Raw genomic sequence first — 23,081 nt, forward strand, 5'->3', positions numbered from 1 at the left:
CCCTGTCAGCCATTCATGGTTTATAAACATCATTGGCCATCGACACAGTTAACGTCAAATGATCTTGACGACAAACAGGTAGGACGAGTTTTTTATTATTTGGTTTAATTTAAAGCGTATTCAATATTTACGTCTGTGATTAACTTTCTGAAATATATGCTTGTGTTCGTGCCTTTTTTCGGCATTAATTTGCGTCTAGTAAGCTGTGTGGTAAGTGTCCTGAAATGCTAATGTTTTGCTAGCTGTGGTCCTAACCCTCTTCTATCATTGTAACGTCAGTCAACAATTTTATGAACGTAGTTCGTTAGCTAGGTATCAGTTTAAATTAGTTGGGTTACACGACGGACCGGTACTATGAGCATTGTAACGTTACCAAGTTAATATTTGTGTTAGTGTTTGTTAACTACTAGCCAATATAGTTGACAGGTGCGACCACATCGGACTCTGTAACGTTAGCTTGTAGCTAGCTAGCTAGCTAACGTTACATCCTCTGCTCTGACGTTTATCTTTTGGTCTCTTATTGGGCCTGATATAAAACCACTGTGAATATACTGAGATCCTCTCTCCCCCCCCCCCCCCGATACATTTCCAAAAGTTGAGGTTGTATCATTGGGCTCTGTGAGCTGAAGGAGAGGACCTTTTTACCCAAGATCTATCGGCTATTAGCTACCGCTAGCTAGGTTACTATCGCCATGGAGTTGGCTCACAGTCTACTTCTGAACGAGGAAGCCCTAGCTCAGATCACTGAGGCTAAGAGACCCGTCTTCATCTTCGAATGGCTCCGCTTCCTTGACAAGGTTCTAGTGGCAGCAAACAAGGTGAGTTGACAAGAGAGACTCATTTTCTCACGCTAGTCCATACACCTGTGTTACACACACGTGCTGTCAGTGTTATTCAATTTACTCTATCTGCAACCTACGTTTTGTTGTTTGTGTGTGTTTGCGTGCCTGTGTTTTGAGTGTTAATCTCTCAGTGTGTGTCTCTGTCTTTCTCTCTCTCTCTCTCTGTGTTTATGTCCCCGCCGCCAGGTGGATGTGAAGGAGAAGCAGAAGAAGTTGGTTGAGCAGCTGACAGGGTTGATCAGCAGTGCCCCTGGCCCTCCCACCAGGAAATTGCTAGCTAAGAACCTGGCTACCCTCTACAGCATAGGAGACACCTTCACCGTCTTCCAGACGCTGGACAAGTGCAACGACATCATCAAGAGCAAGGATGACACGCCCACCTACCTCCCCACCAAACTGTGAGCTTTTTAGTTTGATATATCTTTATGCATTAGATGTAGGTCTCAGCATTATAATTATAGGCTTTAGATGTAGGTCTCAACATTAAAATTATATATATATATATATATATATATACACACACGCGCGTATTCAGACCCCTTAACTTTTTCCATATTTTGTTACATTACAGCCTTATTCTAAAATGCATTAAAAAAAAGCATAATACCCCATAATGACAAATCAAAAACAGGTTTCTAGTAATTTTTGCAAATGTATTACAAATAAAACACTGTATTACATTTACATAAGTATTCAGACCCTTTTACTCAGTACTTTGTTGAAGCACCTTTGGCAGCGATTACAGCCTGAAGTCTTCTTGGCTATGACCCTACAAGCTTGTCAAACCTGTTTGGGGAGTTTCTCCCATTCTTCTCTGCAGATCCTCTCAAGCTCTGTCAGGTTGGATGGGGAGCATCACTGCACAACTATTTTCAGGTCTCTCCAGAGATGTTAGATCGGGTTTAAGTCCAGGCTCTGGCTGGGCCACTCAAGGACATTCAGAGACTTGTCCCAAAGCCACTCCTGCGTTGTCTTGGCTGTGTGCTTAGGGTCATTGCCCTTTTGGAAAGTGAACCTTCGCACCAGTCTGATGTCCTGAGTGCTCTGGAGCAGGTTTTCATCAAGGATCTCTCTGTACTTTCCTCCGTTCATCTTTCCCTCGATCCTGACTAGTCTCCCATATCGTGCAGTTGAAAAACATCCCCGCAGCATGATGCTGCCACCATGCTTCACCTTAGGGATGGTGCCAGGTTTCCTCCAGTGACGCTTGGCATTCAGGCCAAAGAGTTCAATCTTGGTTTCATCAGACCAGAGAATCTTGTTTCTCATGGTCTGAGAGTCCTTTAGGTGCCTTTTGGCAAACTCCAAGCAGGCTGTCATGTGCCTTTTACTGAGGAGTGGCTTCTGTTTGGCCACTCTACCATAAAGGTCTGATTGGTGGAGTGCTGCAGAGATGGTTGTTCTCCCATCTCAACAGAGGAGCTCTGTCAGTGACCATCGGGTTCTTGGTCACCTCCCTGACCAAGGCCCTTCTCCCCCGATTGCTCAGTTGGCAGGGCAGCCAGCTCTAGGAAGAGTCTTGGTGGTTCCAAACTTCTTCCATTTCAGAATGATGGAGGCCACTGTGTTCTCGGGGACCTTCAATGCTGCAGAAATGTTTTGGTATCCTTCCCCAGATCTGTGCCTCGACACAATCCTGTCTCTGAGCTCTACGGATAATTCCTTTGACCTCATGGCTTGGTTTTTGCTCTGACATGCACTGTCAATATAGACAGGTGTGTGCCTTTCCAAATCATGTCCAATCAATTGAATTTACTACAAGTGAACTCCAATCAAGTTGTAGAAACATCTCAAGGATGATCAATGGAAACAGGATGCACCTGAGCTCAATTTCAATTCTCATAGCAAAGTGTCTGAATACTTATGTAAATAAAGTATTTCTGTTTTATTTTTATTACATTTGCCAAAATGTCTTAATCTGTTTTTGCTTTGTCATTATGGGGTATTGTGTGTAGATTGCGAAGGATGTTTTTGTATTTAATCCATTTTAGAACAAGGCTGTAACGTAACAAAATGTTGAAAAAGTCAAGGGGTCTGAATACTTTCCGAATGCACTTTATATACAAACAAAAGTATGTGAACACCCCTTCAAGTGAGTGGATTCTGCTATTTCAGTTACACCCGTTGCTGACAGGTGTATAAAATCGAGCACACAGCCATGCAATCTCCATAGACAAACATTGGCAGTAGAATGGCCTTACTGAAGAGCTCAGTGACTTTCAACGTGGCACTGTCATAGGATGCCACCTTTCCAACAAATCAGTTCGTCACATTTCTGCCCTGCTAGAGCAGCCCCGGTCAACTGTAGGTGCTGTTAGTGTGAAGTGGAAACGTCTAGGAGCAACAACGGCTCAGCTGCAAAGTGGTAGGCCACACAAGCTCACAGAGCGGGACCGCCGAGTACTGAAGCACGTAGCGCGTAAAAATCATCTGTCCTCAGTTGTAACCGTCACTACAGAGTTCCAAACTGCCTCTGGAAGCAACATCAGCACAATAACTGTTAGTCGGGAGCTTTATGAAATGGGTTTCCATGGCCGAGCAGCTGTACACAAGCCTAAGATCACCATGCCAAGCGTCGGCTGGAGTGGTTTAAAGCTCACCGCCATTGGACTCTGGAGCAGTGGAAACACGTTCTCTGGAGTGATGAATCACGCTCACCATCTGGCAGTCCAACGGACTAATCTGGGTTTGGTGGATGCCAGGAGAATGCTACCTGCCCGAATGCATAGTGCCAACTGTAAAGTTTGGTGGAGGAGGAATAATGGTCTGGGGCTGTTTTTCATGGTGCAGGCCCCTTAGTTCCAGTGAAGGGAAATCTTATCGCTACAGCATACAATGACATTATAGACAATTCTTTGCTTCCAACTTTGTGTTAACCGTTTGGGGAAGGCCCTTTCCTGTTTCAGCATGACAGTGCACAAAGGGACGTCCATACAGAAATGATTTCTCGAGATCGGTGTGGAAGAACTTGACTGGCCTGCACAGAGCCCTGACCTCAACCCCATCAAACAACTTTGGGATGAATTGGAAAGCCGACTGCGATCCAGGCATCATGACCACAACAGCAATCTTCCAACATCTCGTGGAAAGCCTTCCCAGAAGAGTGGAGGCTGTTATAGTAGCAAAGGGGGGGACCAACTCCATATTAATGCCCATGATTTTGAAATGAGATGTAAAACCCCAAACAGCAAGCAATGCATGTGAAAGAAGCACGGTGGCTGGGAAAAACTCCTGAGAAAGGCCAAAAACCTAGGAAGAAACCTAGAGAGGAACCAGGCTATGAGGGGTGGCCAGTCCTCTTCTGGCTGTGCCGGGTGGATATTATAACAGAACATGGTCAAGATGTTAAAATGTTCGTAAATGACCAGCATGGTCAAATAATAATAATCATAGTAATTGTCGAGGGTGCAACAAGCACGTCCGGTGAAACAGGTCAGGGTTCCGTAGCCGCAGGCAGAATAGTTGAAACTGGAGCAGCAGCATGGCCAGGTGGACTGGGGACAGCAAGGAGTCATCATGCCAGGTAGTCCTGAGACATGGTCCTAGGGCTCAGGTCCTCCGAGAGAAAGAAAGAAAGAGAGAAGAGAGAATTAGAGAGAGCATATTTACATTCACACAGGACACCGGATAAGACAAGAGAATACTCCAGATGTAACAGACTGACCCTAGCCCCCCGACACATAAACTACTGCAGCATAAATACTGGAGGCTGAGACAGGAGGGATCAGAAGACACTGTGGCCCCATCCGATGATACCCCCGGACAGGGCCAAACAGGCAGGATATAACCCCACCCACTTTGCCAAAGCACAGCCCCCACACCACTAGAGGGATATCTACAACCACCAACTTAGACAAGGCCGAGTATAGCCCACAAAGATCTCCGCCACGGCACAACCCAAGGGGGGGGCGCCAACCCAGACAGGAAGACCACGTCAGTGGCTCAACCTACTCAAGTGACGCACCCCTCCCATGGACGGCATGGAAGAACACCAGTAAGTCAGTGACTCAGCCCCTGTAAAAGGGTTAGAGGCAGAGAATCCCAGTGGGAAGAGGGGAACCGACAAGGCAGAGACAGCAAGGGCGGTTCGTTGCTCCAGCCTTTCCGTTCACCTTCACACTCCTGGGCCAGACTATACTTAATCATAGGACCTACTGAAGAGATAAGTCTTCAGTAAAGACTTAAAGGTTGAGACTGAGTCTGCGTCTCTCACATGGGTAGGCAGACCATTCCATAAAAATGGAGCTCTATAGGAGAAAGCCCTACCTCCAGCCGTTTGCTTAGAAATTCTAGGGACAATTAGGAGGCCTGCGTCTTGTGACCGTAGCGTACGTGTAGGTATGTACGGCAGGACCAAATCGGAAAGATAGGTAGGAGCAAGCCCATGTAATGCTTTGTAGGTTAGCAGTAAAACCTTGAAATCAGCCCTTGCCTTAACAGGAAGCCAGTGTAGGGAGGCTAGCACTGGAGTAATATGATCACATTTTTTGGTTCTAGTCAGGATTCTAGCAGCCGTATTTAGCACTAACTGAAGTTTGTTTAGTGCTTTATCCGGGTAGCCGGAAAGTAGAGCATTGCAGTAGTTGAGCCTAGAAGTAACAAAAGCATGGATTAATTTTTCTGCGTCATTTTTGGACAGAAAGTTTCTGATTTTTGCAATGTTACGTAGATGGAAAAAAGCTGTCCTTGAAGCAGTCTTGATATGTTCTTCAAAAGAGAGATCAGGGTCCAGAGTAACGCCGAGGTCCTTCACAGTTTTATTTGAGACGACTGTACAACCATCCAGATTAATTGTCAGATTCAACAGAAGATCTCTTTGTTTCTTGGGACCTAGGACAAGCATCTCTGTTTTGTCCGAGTTTAAAAGTAGAAAATTTGCAGCCATCCACTTCCTAATGTCTGAAACACAGGCTTCTAGCGAGGGCAATTTTGGGGCTTCACCATGTTTCATTGAAATGTACAGCTGTGTGTCGTCCGCATAGCAGTGAAATTTAACATTATGTTTTCGAATAACATCCCCAAGAGGTAAAATATATAGTGAAAACAATAGTGGTCCTAGAACGGAACCTTGAGGAACACCGAAATTTACAATTGATTTGTCAGAGGACGAACCATTCACAGAGACAAACTGATATCTTTCCGACAGATAAGATCTAAACCAGGCCAGAACTTGTCCATGTAGACCAATTTGGGTTTCCAATCTCTCCAAAAGAATGTGGTGATCGATGGTATCAAAAGCGGCACTAAGATCTAGGAGCATGAGGACAGATGCAGAGCCTCGGTCTGACGTCATTAAAAGGTCATTTACCACCTTCACAAGTGCAGTCTCAGTGCTATGATGGGGTCTAAAACCAGACTGAAGCGTTTCGTATACATTGTTTGTCTTCAGGAAGGCAGTGAGTTGCTGCGCAACAACTTTTTCTACAATTTTTGAGAGGAATGGAAGATTCGATATAGGCCGATAGTTTTTTATAATTTCTGGGTCAAGATTCGGCTTTTTCAAGAGAGGCTTTATTACTGCCACTTTTAGTGAGCTTGGTACACATCCGGTGGATAGAGAGCCGTTTATTATGTTCAACATAGGAGGGCCAAGCACAGGAAGCAGCTCTTTCAGTAGTTTAGTTGGAATAGGGTCCAGTATGCAGCTTGAGGGTTTGGAGGCCATGATTATTTTCATCATTATGTCAAGAGATATAGTACTAAAACACTTTAGTATCTCCCTTGATCCTAGGTCCTGGCAGAGTTGTGCAGACTCAGGACAATGGAGCCCTGGAGGAATACCCAGATTTAAAGAGGAGTCCGTAATTTGCTTTCTAATGATCATGATCTTTTCCTCAAAGAAGTTCATAAATTTATTACTGCTGAAGTGAAAGCCATCCTCCATTTGCGAATGCTGCTTTTTAGTTAGCTTTGCGACAGTGTCAAAAAGAAATTTCGGATTGTTCTTATTTTCCTCAATTAAGTTGGAAAAATCGGATGATCGTGCAGCAGTGAGGGCTCTTCGATACTGCACGGTACTGTCTTTCCAAGCTAGTCGGAAGACTTCCAGTTTAGTGTGGCGCCATTTCCGTTCCAATTTTCTGGAAGCTTGCTTCAGAGCTCGTGTATTTTCTGTATACCAGGGAGCTAGTTTCTTATGACAGATGTTTTTAATTTTTAGGGGTGCAACTGCATCTAGGGTATTGCGCAAGGTTAAATTGAGTTCCTCGGTTAGGTGGTTAACTGATTCTTGCCCTCTGACGTCCTTGGGTAGGCAGAGGGAGTCTGGAAGGGCATCAAGGAATCTTTGGGTTGTCTGAGAATTTATAGCACGACTTTTAATCTTCCTTGGTTGGGGTCTGAGCAGATTATTTGTTGCAATTGTAAACGCAATAAAATGGTGGTCCGATAATCCAGGATTATGAGGAAAAATATTAAGATCCACAACATTTATTCCATGGGACAAAACTAGGTCCAGAGTATGACTGTGGCAGTGAGTAGGTCCAGAGACATGTTGGACAAAACCCACTGAGTCGATGATGGCTCCGAAAGCCTTTTGGAGTGGGTCTGTGGACTTTTCCATGTGAATGTTAAAGTCACCAAAAATTAGAATATTATCTGCTATGACTACAAGATCCGATAGGAATTCAGGGAACTCAGTAAGGAACAATGCATATGGCCCAGGAGGCCTGTAAACAGTAGCTATAAAAAGTGATTGAGTAGGCTGCATAGATTTCATGACTAGAAGCTCAAAAGACGAAAACGTCATTTTTTTTTTTTTTGTAAATTGAAATTTGCTATCGTAAATGTTACGAGCATCCGCCTTTGCCGGATGCACGGGGGGTATGGTCACTAGTGTAACCAGGGGGTGAGGCCTCATTTAACACAGTAAATTCATCAGGCTTAAGCCATGTTTCAGTCAGGCCAATCACATCAAGATTATGATCAGTGATTAGTTCATTGACTATAACTGCCTTGGAAGTGAGGGATCTAACATTAAGTAACCCAATTTTGAGATGTGAAGTATCACAATCTCTTTCAATAATGGCAGGAATGGAGGAGGTCTTTATACTAGTAAGATTACTGAAGCGAACACCGGCATTTTTAATTTTGCCCAACCTAGATCGAGGCACAGACACGGTCTCAATGGGGAAAGCTGAGCTGACTACGCTAACTGTGCTAGTGGCAGACTCCACTAAGCTGGCAGGCTGGCTAACAGCCTGTTGCCTGGCCTGCACCCTATTTCATTGTGGAGCTAGAGGAGTTAGAGCCCTGTCTATGTTCGTAGATAAGATGAGAGCACCCCTCCAGCTAGGATGGAGTCCGTCACTCCTCAGCAGGCCAGGCTTGGTCCTGTTTGTGGGTGAATCCCAGAAAGAGGGCCAGTTATCTACAAATTCTATCTTTTGGGAGGGGCAGAAAACAGTTTTCTGAACCCTCTATCATCTGTTTCTATGTAGCCTGAAAGTGAGGTTATGAACGTCTAGGCCTACATCCTGTTTGGTTGACATCACATCAGAGTTAGTAGTTGATGTTGATATGCGCCGTGATATTCTGTGGTTTTTAAAGCGGGATTAAGACGAGGTTTGAGAGAGCCAGCTCAGCGGATTATCTGTGATCTATAGCAGGAGTTAATGGTGCTCCAGTGTTTCCATCATGGCCTTTTTTTTCAGAGGAAACATCTGTCCATGCAGTGTGTTTGTAATAATGCAGTCCCAGGAGATTTACCTGATTTGAGTTCACATAAAATTGGACAATGATTTTATAATATTCACATGAAAATATGTCGCAAATTGGATGGAAACCTAGCTACTGGCTGTCTGGTGACTGGATGCTGTCTGGTGACTGGATGCTGTCTGGTGACTGGATGCTGTCTGGTGACTGGATGCTGTCTGGTGACTGGATGGTGACTGGATGCTGTCTGGTGACCGGGTGTGAATGGGTAAAGAATAGCTTCCAGTCTATAATTGAGTGGTAATGAACTGCTCTCTTATGCTCATCGTGGTTTGTTTTGCAGCGCTGCGGTGGCCTGTGTTGGGTCCTTCTATGAGAAGATGGGGCGGATGCTGGGAAGCTCCTTCCCGGACACCATCACCAACATGCTGAAAGCACTGAAGACTGCAGAGGTAAGGGCTCCCTAGGTTTTAGAGAGCAGGGGTGAGGGCTCCCTAGGTTTTAGAGAGCAGGGGTGAGGGCTCCCTAGGTTTTAGAGAGCAGGGGTGAGGGCTCCCTAGGTTTTAGAGAGCAGGGGCGAGGGCTCCCTAGGTTTTAGAGAGCAGGGGCGAGGGCTCCCTAGGTTTTAGAGAGCAGGGGCGAGGGCTCCCTAGGTTTTAGAGAGCAGGGGCGAGGGCTCCCTAGGTTTTAGAGAGCAGGGGCGAGGGCTCCCTAGGTTTTAGAGAGCAGGGGCGAGGGCTCCCTAGGTTTTAGAGAGCAGGGGCGAGGGCTCCCTAGGTTTTAGAGAGCAGGGGCGAGGGCTCCCTAGGTTTTAGAGAGCAGGGGCGAGGGCTCCCTAGGTTTTAGAGAGCAGGGGCGAGGGCCCCCTAGCAGCTCATAATGCTTCTTATCGTGGTATTCTGACTGACCTATTTAAATAAAGGTTAAATAAATAAAACATTCTAGGAATGTCAGGTTTATCTCTATCGTTGCTCAGAACAATGTACAGTTCATCATGGCAACAATAGTGGGATAGACTTAGATTGACTTGGTAGGCTTAGAATGACTTGTATGTACCACCCCATTTCTCCTCATCTCTCCCCTCATCCCCCTCCTCTCATCCCCTCATGCCTCTCATCGCCCCCTCCTCCTCGCCCCTCCTCTCATCTCCCCTCATCCCTCCCCCCTCCTCTCACCCCCTCTCCTCTCATCCCTCTCCTCTGTCTCCAGTCCCAGGGTCGTAGTGAGATTCTACTCAGTCTACAGAAGGTGTTGAATGGTCTTGGTGGAGCAGCAGCCTCTTGCCATAGAGACATCTATAAGAACGCTCGCTCCCTACTCACAGACCGCTCCATGGCTGTTCGCTGCGCTGTGGCTAAGGTGAGTGAATAATGTGCAACAGTCCATAAATTGTGAAAGGGCTCAGATATGACGATGACCGTCGGTTGACGGGAGGAGGAGGAGGAGGAGGACCGTCGGTTGACGGGAGGAGGAGGAGGACCGTCGGTTGACGGGAGGAGGAGGAGGAGGAGGACCGTCGGTTGACGGGAGGAGGAGGAGGAGGAGGAGGAGGAGGACCGTCGGTTGACGGGAGGAGGAGGAGGAGGAGGACCGTCGGTTGACGGGAGGAGGAGGAGGACCACATAGCTGGGGAACGTATCTACTCTGTGCTTCAAGGCCCTGGAAGGATCTAACTATTAACTCGGTCGCTCTGTCTCTGTCTCTCTCTCTGTCCTCTCTGTCTATAGTGTCTTCTAGAGCTGCAGAATGAGGCTGTATTCATGTGGACCACCGAGCTGGAGAACGTAGCTACTCTGTGCTTCAAGGCCCTGGAAGGGTCTAACTATGGAGTGAGGGTAGCCGTATCTAAACTACTGGGGACAGTCATGGCCACGGCCCTGATGCCCAAACAAGCTGCAGGTTAGGCCCATGCTCTAACGGGGGTTTCCTTTCTCAGGTTTGACATATTAGTCATTTAGCAGACACTCTTATCCAGAGACACTAACAGTTAGTGTGTTCATCTGCTGTGGGATTAATCCAGGGGTTCTCTGATGGGTCTCGTCGATGATATCCAGGGGCTCTCTGATGGGTCTCGTCGATGATATCCAGGGGCTCTCTGATGGGTCTCGTCGATGATATCCAGGGGCTCTCTGATGGGTCTCGTCGATGATATCCAGGGGCTCTCTGATGGGTCTCGTCGATGATATCCAGGGGCTCTCTGATGGGTCTCGTCGATGATATCCAGGGGCTCTCTGATGGGTCTCGTCGATGATATCCAGGGGCTCTCTGATGGGTCTCGTCGATGATATCCAGGGGCTCTCTGATGGGTCTCGTCGATGATATCCAGGGGCTCTCTGATGGGTCTCGTCGATGATATCCAGGGGCTCTCTGATGGGTCTCGTCGATGATATCCAGGGGCTCTCTGATGGGTCTCGATGATGATATCCAGGGGCTCTCTGATGGGTCTCGATGATGATATCCAGGGGCTCTCTGATGGGTCTCGATGATGATATCCATTGGTTCTCTGATGGGTCTCGATGATGATATCCAGGGGTTCTCTGATGGGTCTCGTTGATGATATCCAGGGGTTCTCTGATGGATCCCGGGGGGGGGGGGGGGGGGGGGGGTCAGATCCCAGTGTGAGGGGGGGGTTGAGATCCCAGTGTGAGGGGGGGGTCAGATCCCAGTGTGGGGGGGGGGGGGTGAGATCCAACAGCACTGTCAGATACATCCCTGCCATAAGTTGAAGATAGCCAATCCAATAATGTCAGGGCTGTATCTGGAATGTTGAAGATATTATATTTCTATCTAAACATTCTGTAAATGTCCGTTGCCCAGGTGAACATAATTAAAACAATTAACCAATGATATTTTGTACAGATAAAGTATTCAAATCCCTCCCCTTTTTCTACATTTTGTTATGTTACAGCCTTATTTTAAAATGTTTTTATACATCAATCTACACACAATACCCCATAATGACAACGCAAAACCAGGTTTTTAGACATTTTTGCAAATGTATTAAAAACAGAATTGTAAGGTATAAGTATTCAGTACCTTTTGATATGAGATTTGAAATTGAGCTCGGGTGCATCCTGTTTCTATGGATCATCCTTGAGATGTTTCTACAACTTGATTGGAGTCCACCTGTTGTAAATTCAAATGATTGGACATGATTTGGAATGGCACACACCTGTCTATATAAGGTCCCACAGTTGACAGTGCATGTCAGAGCAAAAACCAAGCCATGAGGTCGAAGGAATTGTCCGTAGAGCTCCGAGAGAGGATTTTGTCGAGGCACAGATCTGGGGAAGGGTACCAAAAAAATGTCTGCAGCATTGAAGGTCCCCAAGAATATAGTGTCCTCCATCGTTCTAAAATGCAAGAAGTGTAGAACCACCAAGACTCTTCCTAGAGCTGGCCACCCAGCCAAACTGAGCAATCGGGGGAGAAGGGCGTTGGTCAGGGATGTGACCAAGAACCTGACCTGACAGAGTTCCTCTGTTTAGATGGTTGTCCTTCTGGAAGTTTCTCCCATCTCTGCAGCACTCCACCAATCAGACCTTTATGGTAGCGTGGCCAGACGGAAGCCACTCCTCATTAAAAGGCCCATGACAGCCTGCTTGGAGTTTGACAAAAGGCACCTAAAGGACTCTCAGACCATAAGAAACAAGATTCTCTGGTCTGATGAAACCAAGGCTGAACTCTTTGGCCTGAATGCCAAACGTCACGTTGGAGAAAACCTGGCACAAGCCCTACGGTGAAGCATGGTGGTGGCAGCATCATGCTGTGGGGATGTTTTTCAGTGGCAGGGACTGGGAGACTAGTCAGGTTCGAGGGAAAGATGAACGGCGCAAAGTACAGAGAGATCCTTGATGAAATCCTGCTCCATAGCGCACAGGACATCAGACTGCGGCAAAGGTTCACCGTCCAACAGGACAACGACCCTAAGCACACAGCCAAGACAACACAGGTGTGGCTTCAGGACAAGTCTCTGAATGTCCTTGAGTGGCCCAGCCAGAGCCCGGACTTGAACCCGATCTAACATCTCTGGAGTGACCTGAAAATAGCTGTGCAGCAACGCTCCCCATCCAACCTGACAGAGCTTGAGAGGATCTGCAGAGAAGAATGAGAGAAACTCCCCAAATACAGATGTGCCAAGTTTGTAGGGTCATACCCAAGAAGACTCAAGGCTGTAATCGCTGCCAAAGGTGCTTGGGGTTATTGTGATGTTATTGTGATGTCATTATGGGGTATTGTGATGTCATTATGGGGTTATTGTGATGTCATTATGGGGTTATTGTGATGTTATTGTGATGTCATTATGGGGTATTGTGTGTAGATTGATGAGGAACAACACATTTTAATCCATTTTAAAATAAGGCTGTAACGTAACAAAATGTGGAAAAAGTCAAGGGGCCTGTATATTTTCTGAATGCGCTGTACATGTAACAATGAATAATAAGAAATAATTATTATAAATAAATAAAAAAATGTTTTATAACGGGCCGCCAGTTGGGGAACTCTGCTCTTACGTCTTAAAATGGATAGTTTCCTCTGAATACAAACTAACATGGTTTTCCTCCAGCCTTGGCTGGAGTTTATTCAATGAAGCACTTTTTGGATATTTAGTTTCCATTCAACATTTAATAGCCATATTTTGTTACGGTTAGCATTCTTAGTAACACCTAACATTTAAACTGTTCTTGTGCTTGTGTAATAAAACTGTAATTACTTTTGGAGCAACATTTTGTTATCGTGTTACATAATACTTTGGTAATTGCATTTTAATTGCATAGTAATGAACTGATAGTTTATCTACTGTACATAGGCAATAGTGGCAGTTCCTTATTCCACTTATGTAATAACTCCATTATTAGGCAATTATACAGCAATTGCCAGAGTCCTATGTAACAACAGTGTTATTGTAATAATGAAAGTTACTACACAAGTATAAGAACTTGATGTCAAGAGTTACCTGATTTACCTTATGTCATTATTAAAATATATGTCTCAGTCATTATTAAAATGTCTCAGTCCTTATTAAAATATATGTCACTATTAAAATATGTCATTATTAAAATATCTCTTAGTCATTATTAAAATATGTGTTAGTCATTTTGCAGCTGCAGAAGTGGGGCTTTCCTAATGCTGCGGTGATTCCCTGTTCCTCGTGTTTTTCATTCTAGGCTATAGACTATATTAACATTCATATCCCAGAGCCCTCCAAACCCTGTGCTTAGCATTCATATCCCAGAGCCCTCCAAACCCTGTGCTTAGCATTCATATCCCAGAGCCCTCCAAACCTTGTGCTTAGCATTCATATCCCAGAGCCCTCCAAACCCTGTGCTTAGCATTCATATCCCAGAGCCCTCCAAACCTTGTGCTTAGCATTCATATCCCAGAGCCCTCCAAACCCTGTGCTTAGCATTCATATCCCAGAGCCCTCCAAACCCTGTGCTTATCAAACCCTGTGCTTAACATTCATATATATTTAGACTCATTCAACTAACTGTTGTAGTTTTTGGTTCTTCATGAAATATATAAATATTTTGTTTTCAAATAACTTGGTATTCAAAATATCTTCAAATATTATTTGGTTTTCCGAGATCTGTATTTGAATGTCAAAGAAAAAAGTTGCCTTTTATTTGAAACACTTTATAAACTATATTCAACTACCACCATTATTTGAAAAGTTGGCATTTTCAAATAAACTACAAAATCCACCTATTTTCTGCCCAGGTCTCATCTGTACTCCTTGACAGGTGAAAACAGTATAGTGGCCTTTATTATTATTATTATTGTCATTATTATTATTATTGTCATTATTATTATTATTGTCATTATTACTACTACTACTATTGTTATTATTGTTATTATTATTATTACTATTGTTATCATTATTATTGCTATTGTTATCATTATTACTAATTATCATTATTGTCATTATTATTGTTATCATTATTATTGTTATTATTGTCGTTATTATTATTATTGTCATTATTATCATTATTATTCATTATTATTATTATACTGGTTTTTACAAGGTTTTTTCAGATCAGAGCAATGGAGGAGACCAGAAGCATTTTCAAGACAATTTGAATAAAAGTCTGTCTGACATTGGTTGACACTTTCCCCCCCTGACCTCTGTACCTGTGCTATGTTACCGTCTTCTCTAGTGATGCGTCAGAACGTGAAACGTGCCACACTAGACGAGGTGTTGGAGCTGATGGCTACAGGCTTCCTAAGAGGAGGATCTGGCTTCCTGAAGAGCGGGGGGGAGATGCTGAAGGGAGGGGGCTCTGTCAGCAGAGAGGTGCGGGTGGGAGTCACACAGGTACGTAGAAGTCCCTCCCGTTTGGATAGGTTGTTGAATAATAATGTGCTTGTTTGAGATGGACGACATCGCTGTCCGACTGTTGAATCACAGCTCTACAAATCACCTTCATCCCCAGTAACTAATCGTTATGTGATGAAGAGGAGTCAGACAGCTCAAACTGATCCCCTCTAACACGCTGATTGGTGTGGTACCAGTGATAATGGTGTGTGTTGTACCAGTGATTATGGTTGTGTGTGTGCGCGGCACCAGTGACAATAAGCCATGTGTAATGATGTTATAACATTCATAGTAAGGTGGTGATGGTGTTATAACCATTCATAATAAGGTGATAATGTAATCATGTAATGTTCCTTCTCTCCTCCAATAGGCATATGTTGTATTCGTGACCACGCTGGGCGGCCAGTGGCTTGAGCGGACCTTTGCCACGTTCCTGTCTCACGTTCTGGACCTGGTCAGCCACCCGCGGGCCACCCAGACACACGTGGAGGCGGTGAGTAGCATTATGCTGTCCATGCTAGGGAAGTTAGCATTGTGTAAGCAATAGTTATGCTACCCGTGCTATGGGAGTTTTCAACGAAAATCACGGAAGCGAGGTACAGGCCAATGTTTCCCCATTGAAAGCAGTCAAGATAAGCATTAATTCAAGCAATAACTGTATTGGTATTATAACTGTATTATAGCTCCCATCCAAATGTCGGGAATGATACATACATGCATACATACATGCATACAGTACCAGTGAAAAGTTTGGACACTCCTACTCATTCAAGGGTTTTTTATTTTTTACCATTTTCTACATTGTAGAATAACAGTGAAGACATCAAAACTATGAAATAACACATATGGAATCATGTAGTAAACAAAAGTGTTAAAGAAATCAAAATATATTTAATATTTTAGTAGCAACCAATTGCCTTGATGACAGCTTTGCACTCTTGGCATTCTCTCAACCAGCTTCACCTGCAATGCTTTTCCAACAGTCTTGAAGGAGTTCCCACGTATGCTGATCACTTGTTGGCTGCTTTTACTTCACTCTGTGGTCCAACTCATCCCAAACCACCTCAGTTGGATTGAGGTCGGGGGATTGTGGAGGCCAGGTCATCTGATGGAGCACTCCATCACTCTCCTTCTTGGTCAAATAGCCCTTACACAGCCTGGAGTTGTGTTGGGTTATTGTCCTGTTGAAAAACAAAAGATAGTCCCACTAAGCCCAAACCAGATGGGATGGCATATTGCTGCAGAATGCTGTGGTAGCATTAAGTGTGCTTTGAATTCTAAATAAATCACTGACAGTGTAACCAGAAAAGCACCCTCACACCTCCTCCTCCATGCTTCACGGTGGGAACCACCCATCTGTTCATCTACTCTGCGTCTCACAAAGACACGTCGATTGGAACCAAAAATCTCAAATTTGGACTCCAGACCAAAGGAAAGATTTCCACCAGTCTAATCTGCATTGCTCGTGTTTCTTGGCCCAAGCAAGTCTCTTCTTCTTATTGGTGTCCTTTAGTAGTGGTTTCTTTGCAGCAATTCGACCATGAAGGCCTGATTCAGTCTCCTCTGAACAGTTGATGTTGAGATGTGTCTGTTACTTGAACTCTGACGCATTTATTTGGGTTGCAATTTCTGAGGCTGGTAACTCTAATAAACTTATCCTCTGCAGCAGAGGCAACGCTGGGTCTTCCTTTCCTGTGATGGTCCTCATGAGAGCCAGTTTCGTCATAGCGCTTGATTGTTTGATGGACTGTCGTTTCTCTTATTTGAGCTGTTCTTGCCATAATATGGACTTGGTCTTTTACCAAATAGGGCTATCTTCTGTATACCAACCCTACCTTGTCACAACACAACTGATTGGCTCAAATGCATTAAGAAGGAAAACAATTCCACTTTTTTGGTTACTACATGATTCCATATGTGTTATTTCATACTTTTGATGTCTACACTATTATTCTACAATGTATAAATAAATAAAAACCCTGGAATGAGTAGGTGTGTCCAAGCTTTTGGATGGTACTGTATATTCATGTCTCCGGCTAGGTTTCTATCCAATTTGCGACAGATTTTAATGTGAATATTCTAAAATCTGCATAAAACATTATTAATTTTCCTACCGGTAAGTGTGTTTTCATCAAACAGACTTTTTGCAGATAAAAGGCTGTGTGTGATGACATATAGTACACATAAAAATAACTTTTACCGTTAAATTCTCAATGTACAGAATGAGAAATACAAGGTAAATGGGTTTCCATCGCATTTTCATCTCTACTGATGGTTTTGTCACAGGAGCTGTTGCTTCTTTTTAGATGCGCTCGAGCCACCATCTTGCAGATACAGATACTACCTATATTATGAGATTATTATGGATAAGAGCCATATCTGTATTTGTCAAACGGCAGCCAAGCACCGATCATCATGTCACCAGAATAGGAGCACTGTCGGTTAGGGGTTCGTAAGGAAGCATTTCACTGTGAGGTCTGTCTACACCTGTTGTATTCAGCATTTCACTGTGAGGTCTGTCTACACCTGTTGTATTCAGCATTTCACTGTGAGGTCTGTCTACACCTGTTGTATTCAGCATTTCAGCAATGTCACTCCGCAATAAGGTATTGTGTCAACAATAGTTATGCTAGCCAAGGCTACGGAAGTTAGCATTGTGTCAAAATAGTTAACTTATGATTCCTGCCTATCATTCTTCTAGAGGTGCTAGCTGCTAAATGATAGCATCCTAGACCCGACATGCAGCCCAAGCTAACGAGTGTGGTTACTGTTAGGTTCTTATTTTTCAGAGTAAATAACTCACGGACACTAGAGAAGCTTTAACCAAGTTTAATCTTTCCCAAAGGTTCTGTACAGCTGAAAATCAGACTGCTAAACATTTCAGACATCACAGTTTATATACATCCTACTTAAGACACTCCTCTTTCTTAGTTTATGGCTCCACAGGAAAGAAGGTAACCAGATACTAACCCTGATTTACTCCCTTAAGGGGAACTGACCTCACCCCTCACCTCCTGACCCACAGATATCCATCTGTCTTCCCTATATCAACACATCGCTCTCCTCCTGACCTCACCCCTCACCTCCTGACCCACAGATATCCATCTGTCTTCCCTATATCAACACATCGCTCTCCTCTCCTCCTGACCTCACCCCTCACCCACAGATATCCATCTGTCTTCCCTATATCAACACATCGCTCTCCTCTCCTCCTGACCTCACCCCTCACCCACAGATATCCATCTGTCTTCCCTATATCAACAAATCGCTCTCCTCTCCTCCATCAAACACATTCCAAAGCCTTCTGGGTTTTTTACAAACTCTTTCTATTCAAGGCTTAGTCTCTGGCATTTATTTAATGTCTCAATGTTCAAATTTCAGTCGATTCCAACACTGTAAAGCACTTTCTAACAACTGATGCTAAAATGGATTGATTTATATATTGATTGGTTCCACGTGTTCTCTCCGTGTGTGTGTGTGTGTGTGTGTGTGTGTGTTAAAAGGTGTTCAAAGTTTATTTGTCACGTGCGCCGAATACAACAGGTGTAGACCTTACAGTGAAATGCTGAATACAACAGGTGTAGGTAGACCTCACAGTGAAATGCTGAATACAACAGGTGTAGACCTTACAGTGAAATGCTTACTTACAGGCTCTAACCAATAATGCAATTTTAAGTAAAAAAATAAAAAGGTATTAGGTGAACAATAGATAAGTAAGTAAATAAATAAAAACAACAGTGAAAAATAACAGTAGGGAGGCTATATACAGTAGAGAGGCTATATACAGTAGAGAGGCTATATACAGTAGCGAGGCTATATATACAGGCACCGGTTAGTCGTGCTGATTGAGGTAGTATGTACATGTAGGTATGGTTAAAGTGACTATGCATATATGATAAACAGAGAGTAGCAGTAGCGTAAAAAAGGGGTTGGTTGGTGGGTGGCAGGACATAATGCAGATAGTCCGGGTAGCCAATGTGCGGGGGCAACGGGTAATTGGGCTAATTGAGGTAGTATGTACATGAATGTATAGTTAAAGTGACTATGCATATATGATGAACAGAGAGTAACAGCAGCGTAAAAGAGAGGGGTTGGGGGGGGCACACAATGCAAATAGTCCGGGTAGCCATTTGATTACCTGTTCAGGAGTCTTATGGCTTGGGGGTAAAAACTGTTGAGGAGCCTTTTGGTCCTAGACTTGGCACTCCGGTACCACTTGCCATGTGGTAGTAGAGAGAACAGTCTATGACTGGGGTGGCTGGAGTCTTTGACAATTTTTAGGGCCTTCCTCTGACACCGCCTGGTGTAGAGGTCCTGGATGGCAGGCAGCTTAGCCCCAGTGATGTACTGGGCCGTACGCACTACCCTCTGTAGTGCCTTGTGGTCAGAGGTCGAGCAGTTGCCGTACCAGGCAGTGATGCAACCAGTCAGGATGCTCTCGATGGTGCAGCTGTAGAACCTTTTGAGTATCTGAGGACCCATGCCAAATCTTTTTAGTTTCCTGAGAGGGAATAGGCTTTGTCAATTTCTCTTCATGTCTGTCTTGGTGTGCTTGGACAATGTTAGTTTGTTGGTGATGTGGACACCGAGGAACTTGAAGCTCTCAACCTGCTCCACAACAGCCCCATCAATGAAAATGAGGGTGTGCTCGGTCCTCCTTTTCCTGTAGTCCACAATCATCTCCTTAGTCTTGGTTACGTTGAGGGATAGGTTGTTATTCTGGCACCACACTGCCAGGTCTCTGACCTCCTCCCTATAGGCTGTCTCGTTGTTGTCGGTGATCAGTGTTGTCAGCAAACTTAATGATGGTGTTGGAGTCGTGCCTGGCCACGTAGTCATGGGTGAACAGGGAGTACAGGAGGGGACTGAGCACGCACCCCTGGGGGTCTCCAGTGTTGAGGATCAGAGTGGCAGATGTGTTGCTACCTACCCTCACCACCTGGGGGCAGCGCGTAAGGAAGTCCAGGATCCAGTTGCAGAGGGAGGTGTTTAGTCCCAGGATCCTTAGCTTAGTGATGAGCTAAGTTAAGGATGTACTCTGTGTGTGTGTGTGTGTGTGTGTGTGTGTGTGTGTGAACACTAAGGATGTACTCTGTGTGTGTTAACAGGTGTACTCCCGTCGCTGTGTGTCGTTCATGCTGCGCTCCACTCTGGGTGGGCTGCTAGGGGAGAAGGCCCAGATCGCTGCAGGGAAAGACATCTGCCAGGCTATCAGTAAACAGATGAGGGCTGTGGGTAAGGAGATAGATGGGGGGGAAATATCACGGTTCAGAGCTTTACAGAGTAAGTACACATCCACTTTATTATTATTATTGTTATTGCATTTTAGTTCTCATAATTTAAGATATACTTCATTTAATTTGTTTAATTTGATCCTAATTTCTTATGATTTACTTTTGAGTCTTTTTCTTTCTTGTTTCTCACATTTTGTACTTTTTAAAAGGGTAAAATCCCAACTTCAACTTAGGGTCCAGTCTCCCATTGACTAAGTGGAAGTTGGGATTCTCCGACACACAAACAAGCCTTTTCTTTTTTTTTCTCCGTCTCTCATTTTGGAGTGGGTGTGCTTTTGTTGTGTGGGCTTTTCGCTTGCTCTGCTCATCCTCTGACTCTACTGATCTAGCTCTCTCACCTGTTCTCTCTCTCTCGCGCTCTCTCACCTGTTCTTCTTTTTCTCATCTCAGCTCTTACCTCTGCTCGGAGGCACAGTTCTGCTGGTATTGACCTTTTCTTACATCATACTAGCCTCCTCTTCAGCCATTCTAGGGCCTTATGCATCTCAAATGGTACCTTACGTTCTATATGGAGCCCCGTGGAGCCCCGTGGAGCCCTATAGAGCCCTGTGGGTGGTACACTATAATAGGGAATAGGGTGCCGTTTGGGATGCATCGTAGGTTTTTCCAGAATGAGTCTAACATCTTACTGCTACTACTATAGAGATTATTGCCATTAAAGACAGACTCTGTAAGTCTCATTCATGTTATTAAGTGATTATGAAATATCAAACTGTCGGGGCGACAAAACAAACCCAGGCCAGACGTCATGTCAACAATTCCAGTCCTCGATGGTCTGATTTGGTGTCACAGTTTTGCCCCCAGGGCCCCAGCTAACACACCTGACTCCAATAATCACCGAATCATCACCGAATCATGATCTTCAGTTAAAAATGCAATGTGATTAATCAGCTGTGTTTGCTAGGGATGGAGAAAAGGTGTTATACCAATCATGCCCTCCAGGACTGGAGTTGCCCACCCCTGATCTATACAGTTCAAGATGTATTAAACCAGGAAAAAAAAGGGACATTTTATTTGGGGCTGAGTCTGGCTTTAATATATGTACAGTAGATAGGGCAACTTTCCCAGAATTCCCTGGGTTTCCAGAAATCCTGGTTGGAGGAATCCGTATTTCCTTATTCCCTTGTAATTCAAGGAATTTTCCAACCAGGATTTTTGGAAAACCAGGGATTTTGTTGAAGTTGCTGAAATTGTGCCACTCTCAGTTTCCATTGCACACTCCCCATAGTGTATTTAACTATTCCCTATTAACCTGTAAAAATATATCACATTATCTTGTTATAGAGTTGAAAAGCAATTAACCAATTAACTCGCACACTCAGCAAAAGCAAGCCTTTTATCCCCCTGGGGAGCTTTAAAAAAACAAAAAAAACATGAACTAATTAGTCTTTTTTTTGTGTGTGTGACATCATTTGGTGTTCAAATTACTCTATCCCATCATCACAATCACTTTTTCTTTTTACAAAATAACTTCTCCAGATTCTTACTCTGTGATTCCCTCTGAAACCTCCTGTATCAACTGTCTGTATCAACTGTCTGTATACCTTATGGAGAACTGTGTGGGTTCAAGCCATCTTTCTACTCCTCTACTAAACTAACTACACTACCAGTCAAAAGTTTGGATAAACCTACGGTACTCATTCCAGGGTTTTTCTGAATTATTATTATTATTTTTTTTTACAATTTTTTTACATTGTAAGCTATGAAACAACACATATGGAATCATGTAGTAACCAAAAAAAAGTGTTAAACAAATGAAAATATATTTGAGATTATTTAAAGTAGCCCACCCTTTGCCTTGATTACAGCTTCGCACACTCTTGGTATTTTCTCAACCAGCTTCATGAGGTAGTCACCTGGAATGCATTTCAATTTACAGGTGTGCCTTGTTAAAAGTTACTTTTTTAGAATTTCTTTGCTTAATGTGTTTGAGTCAATCAGTTGTGTTGTAACAAGGTAAGGGGGTATACAGAAGATAGCCCTATTTGGTAAAAGACCAAGTCCACATTATGGCAAGAACAGCTCAGATAAGCAAAGAGAAATGACAGTCCATCATTACTTTAAGACCTGAAGGTCAGTCAATAGAGAAAGTTTCTTTACAAGTGCGGTTGCTAAAACCATCAAGCACTATGATGAAACTGACTCTCATGAGGACCGCCACACGAAAGGAAGACCCAGAGTTACCTCTGCTGCAGAGGATAAGTTCATTAGAGTTACCAGCCTCAGAAATTGCAACCCAAATAAATGCGTCAGAGTTCAAGTAACAGACACATCTCAACATCAACTGTTCAGAGGAGACTGTATCAGGCCTTCATGGTCGAATTGCTGCAAAGAAACCACTACCAAAGGACACCAATAAGAAGAAGAGACTTGCTTGGGCCAAGAAACATGAGAAATGGACATTAGACTGGTGGAAATCTGTCCTTTTGGTCTGATTACAAATTTGAGATTTTTGGTTCCAACCGCCGTGTCTTTGTGAGATGCAGAGTAGATGACTGAATGATCTCTGCATGTGTGTTTCCCACCGTGAAGCATGGAGGAGGAGGTGTTATGGTGTGGGGGTGCTTTGCTGATGACACCGTCTGTGATTTATTTAGAATTCAAGGCACACTTAACCAGCATGGTTACCACAGCATTCTTCAGTGATACGCCATCCCATCTGGTTTGGGCTTAGTGGGACTATCATTTTTTTCCCAACAGGATAATGACCAAACACACCTCCAGGCTGTGTAAGGGCTATTTGACCAAGAAGGAGAGTGATGGAGTGCTGCATCAGATGACCTGGCCTCCACAATCACCCAACCTCAACCCAATTGAGATGGTTTGGGATGAGTTGGCCTGCAGAGTGAAGGAAAAGCAGCCAACAAGTGCTCAGCATATGTGGGAACTCCTTCAAGACCATTGGAAAAGCATTGCTGGTGAACCTGGTTGATAGTATGCCAAGAGAACAAAGCTGTCATCAAGGCAAAGGGTTGC

General features: G+C 44.2%; 1 protein-coding gene across 8 annotated transcripts in view; it reads left to right on the forward strand.

The window, feature by feature from the left end:
- Positions 1-23,081, forward strand: part of heatr5b (HEAT repeat containing 5B) — a 97,880-nt gene continuing 74,799 nt past the window's right edge. For 3 of the 8 annotated variants that reach the window (XR_003868080.1, XR_003868081.1, XM_029702125.1), the window contains exons 1-10: positions 1-78; positions 596-818; positions 1,029-1,240; positions 8,839-8,947; positions 9,705-9,854; positions 10,223-10,394; positions 14,654-14,811; positions 15,182-15,304; positions 19,920-20,094; positions 20,496-20,528. Coding sequence is in view for 2 of the 8 variants with exons in the window: in XM_029702125.1 (XP_029557985.1) it covers positions 693-818; positions 1,029-1,240; positions 8,839-8,947; positions 9,705-9,854; positions 10,223-10,394; positions 14,654-14,811; positions 15,182-15,304; positions 19,920-20,094; positions 20,496-20,528 (1,258 nt within the window). In the remaining 6 variants the exon portion in view is untranslated. The remainder of the gene's footprint in view (positions 79-595; positions 819-1,028; positions 1,241-8,838; positions 8,948-9,704; positions 9,855-10,222; positions 10,395-14,653; positions 14,812-15,181; positions 15,305-19,919; positions 20,095-20,495; positions 20,529-23,081) is intronic. The other 5 variants (XR_003868085.1, XR_003868088.1, XM_029702132.1 and 2 more) reach the window with 3 other exon arrangements.

The sequence above is a fragment of the Salmo trutta genome, chromosome 2 (assembly GCF_901001165.1).
Source record: "Salmo trutta chromosome 2, fSalTru1.1, whole genome shotgun sequence".
NCBI lineage: Eukaryota > Metazoa > Chordata > Actinopteri > Salmoniformes > Salmonidae > Salmo > Salmo trutta.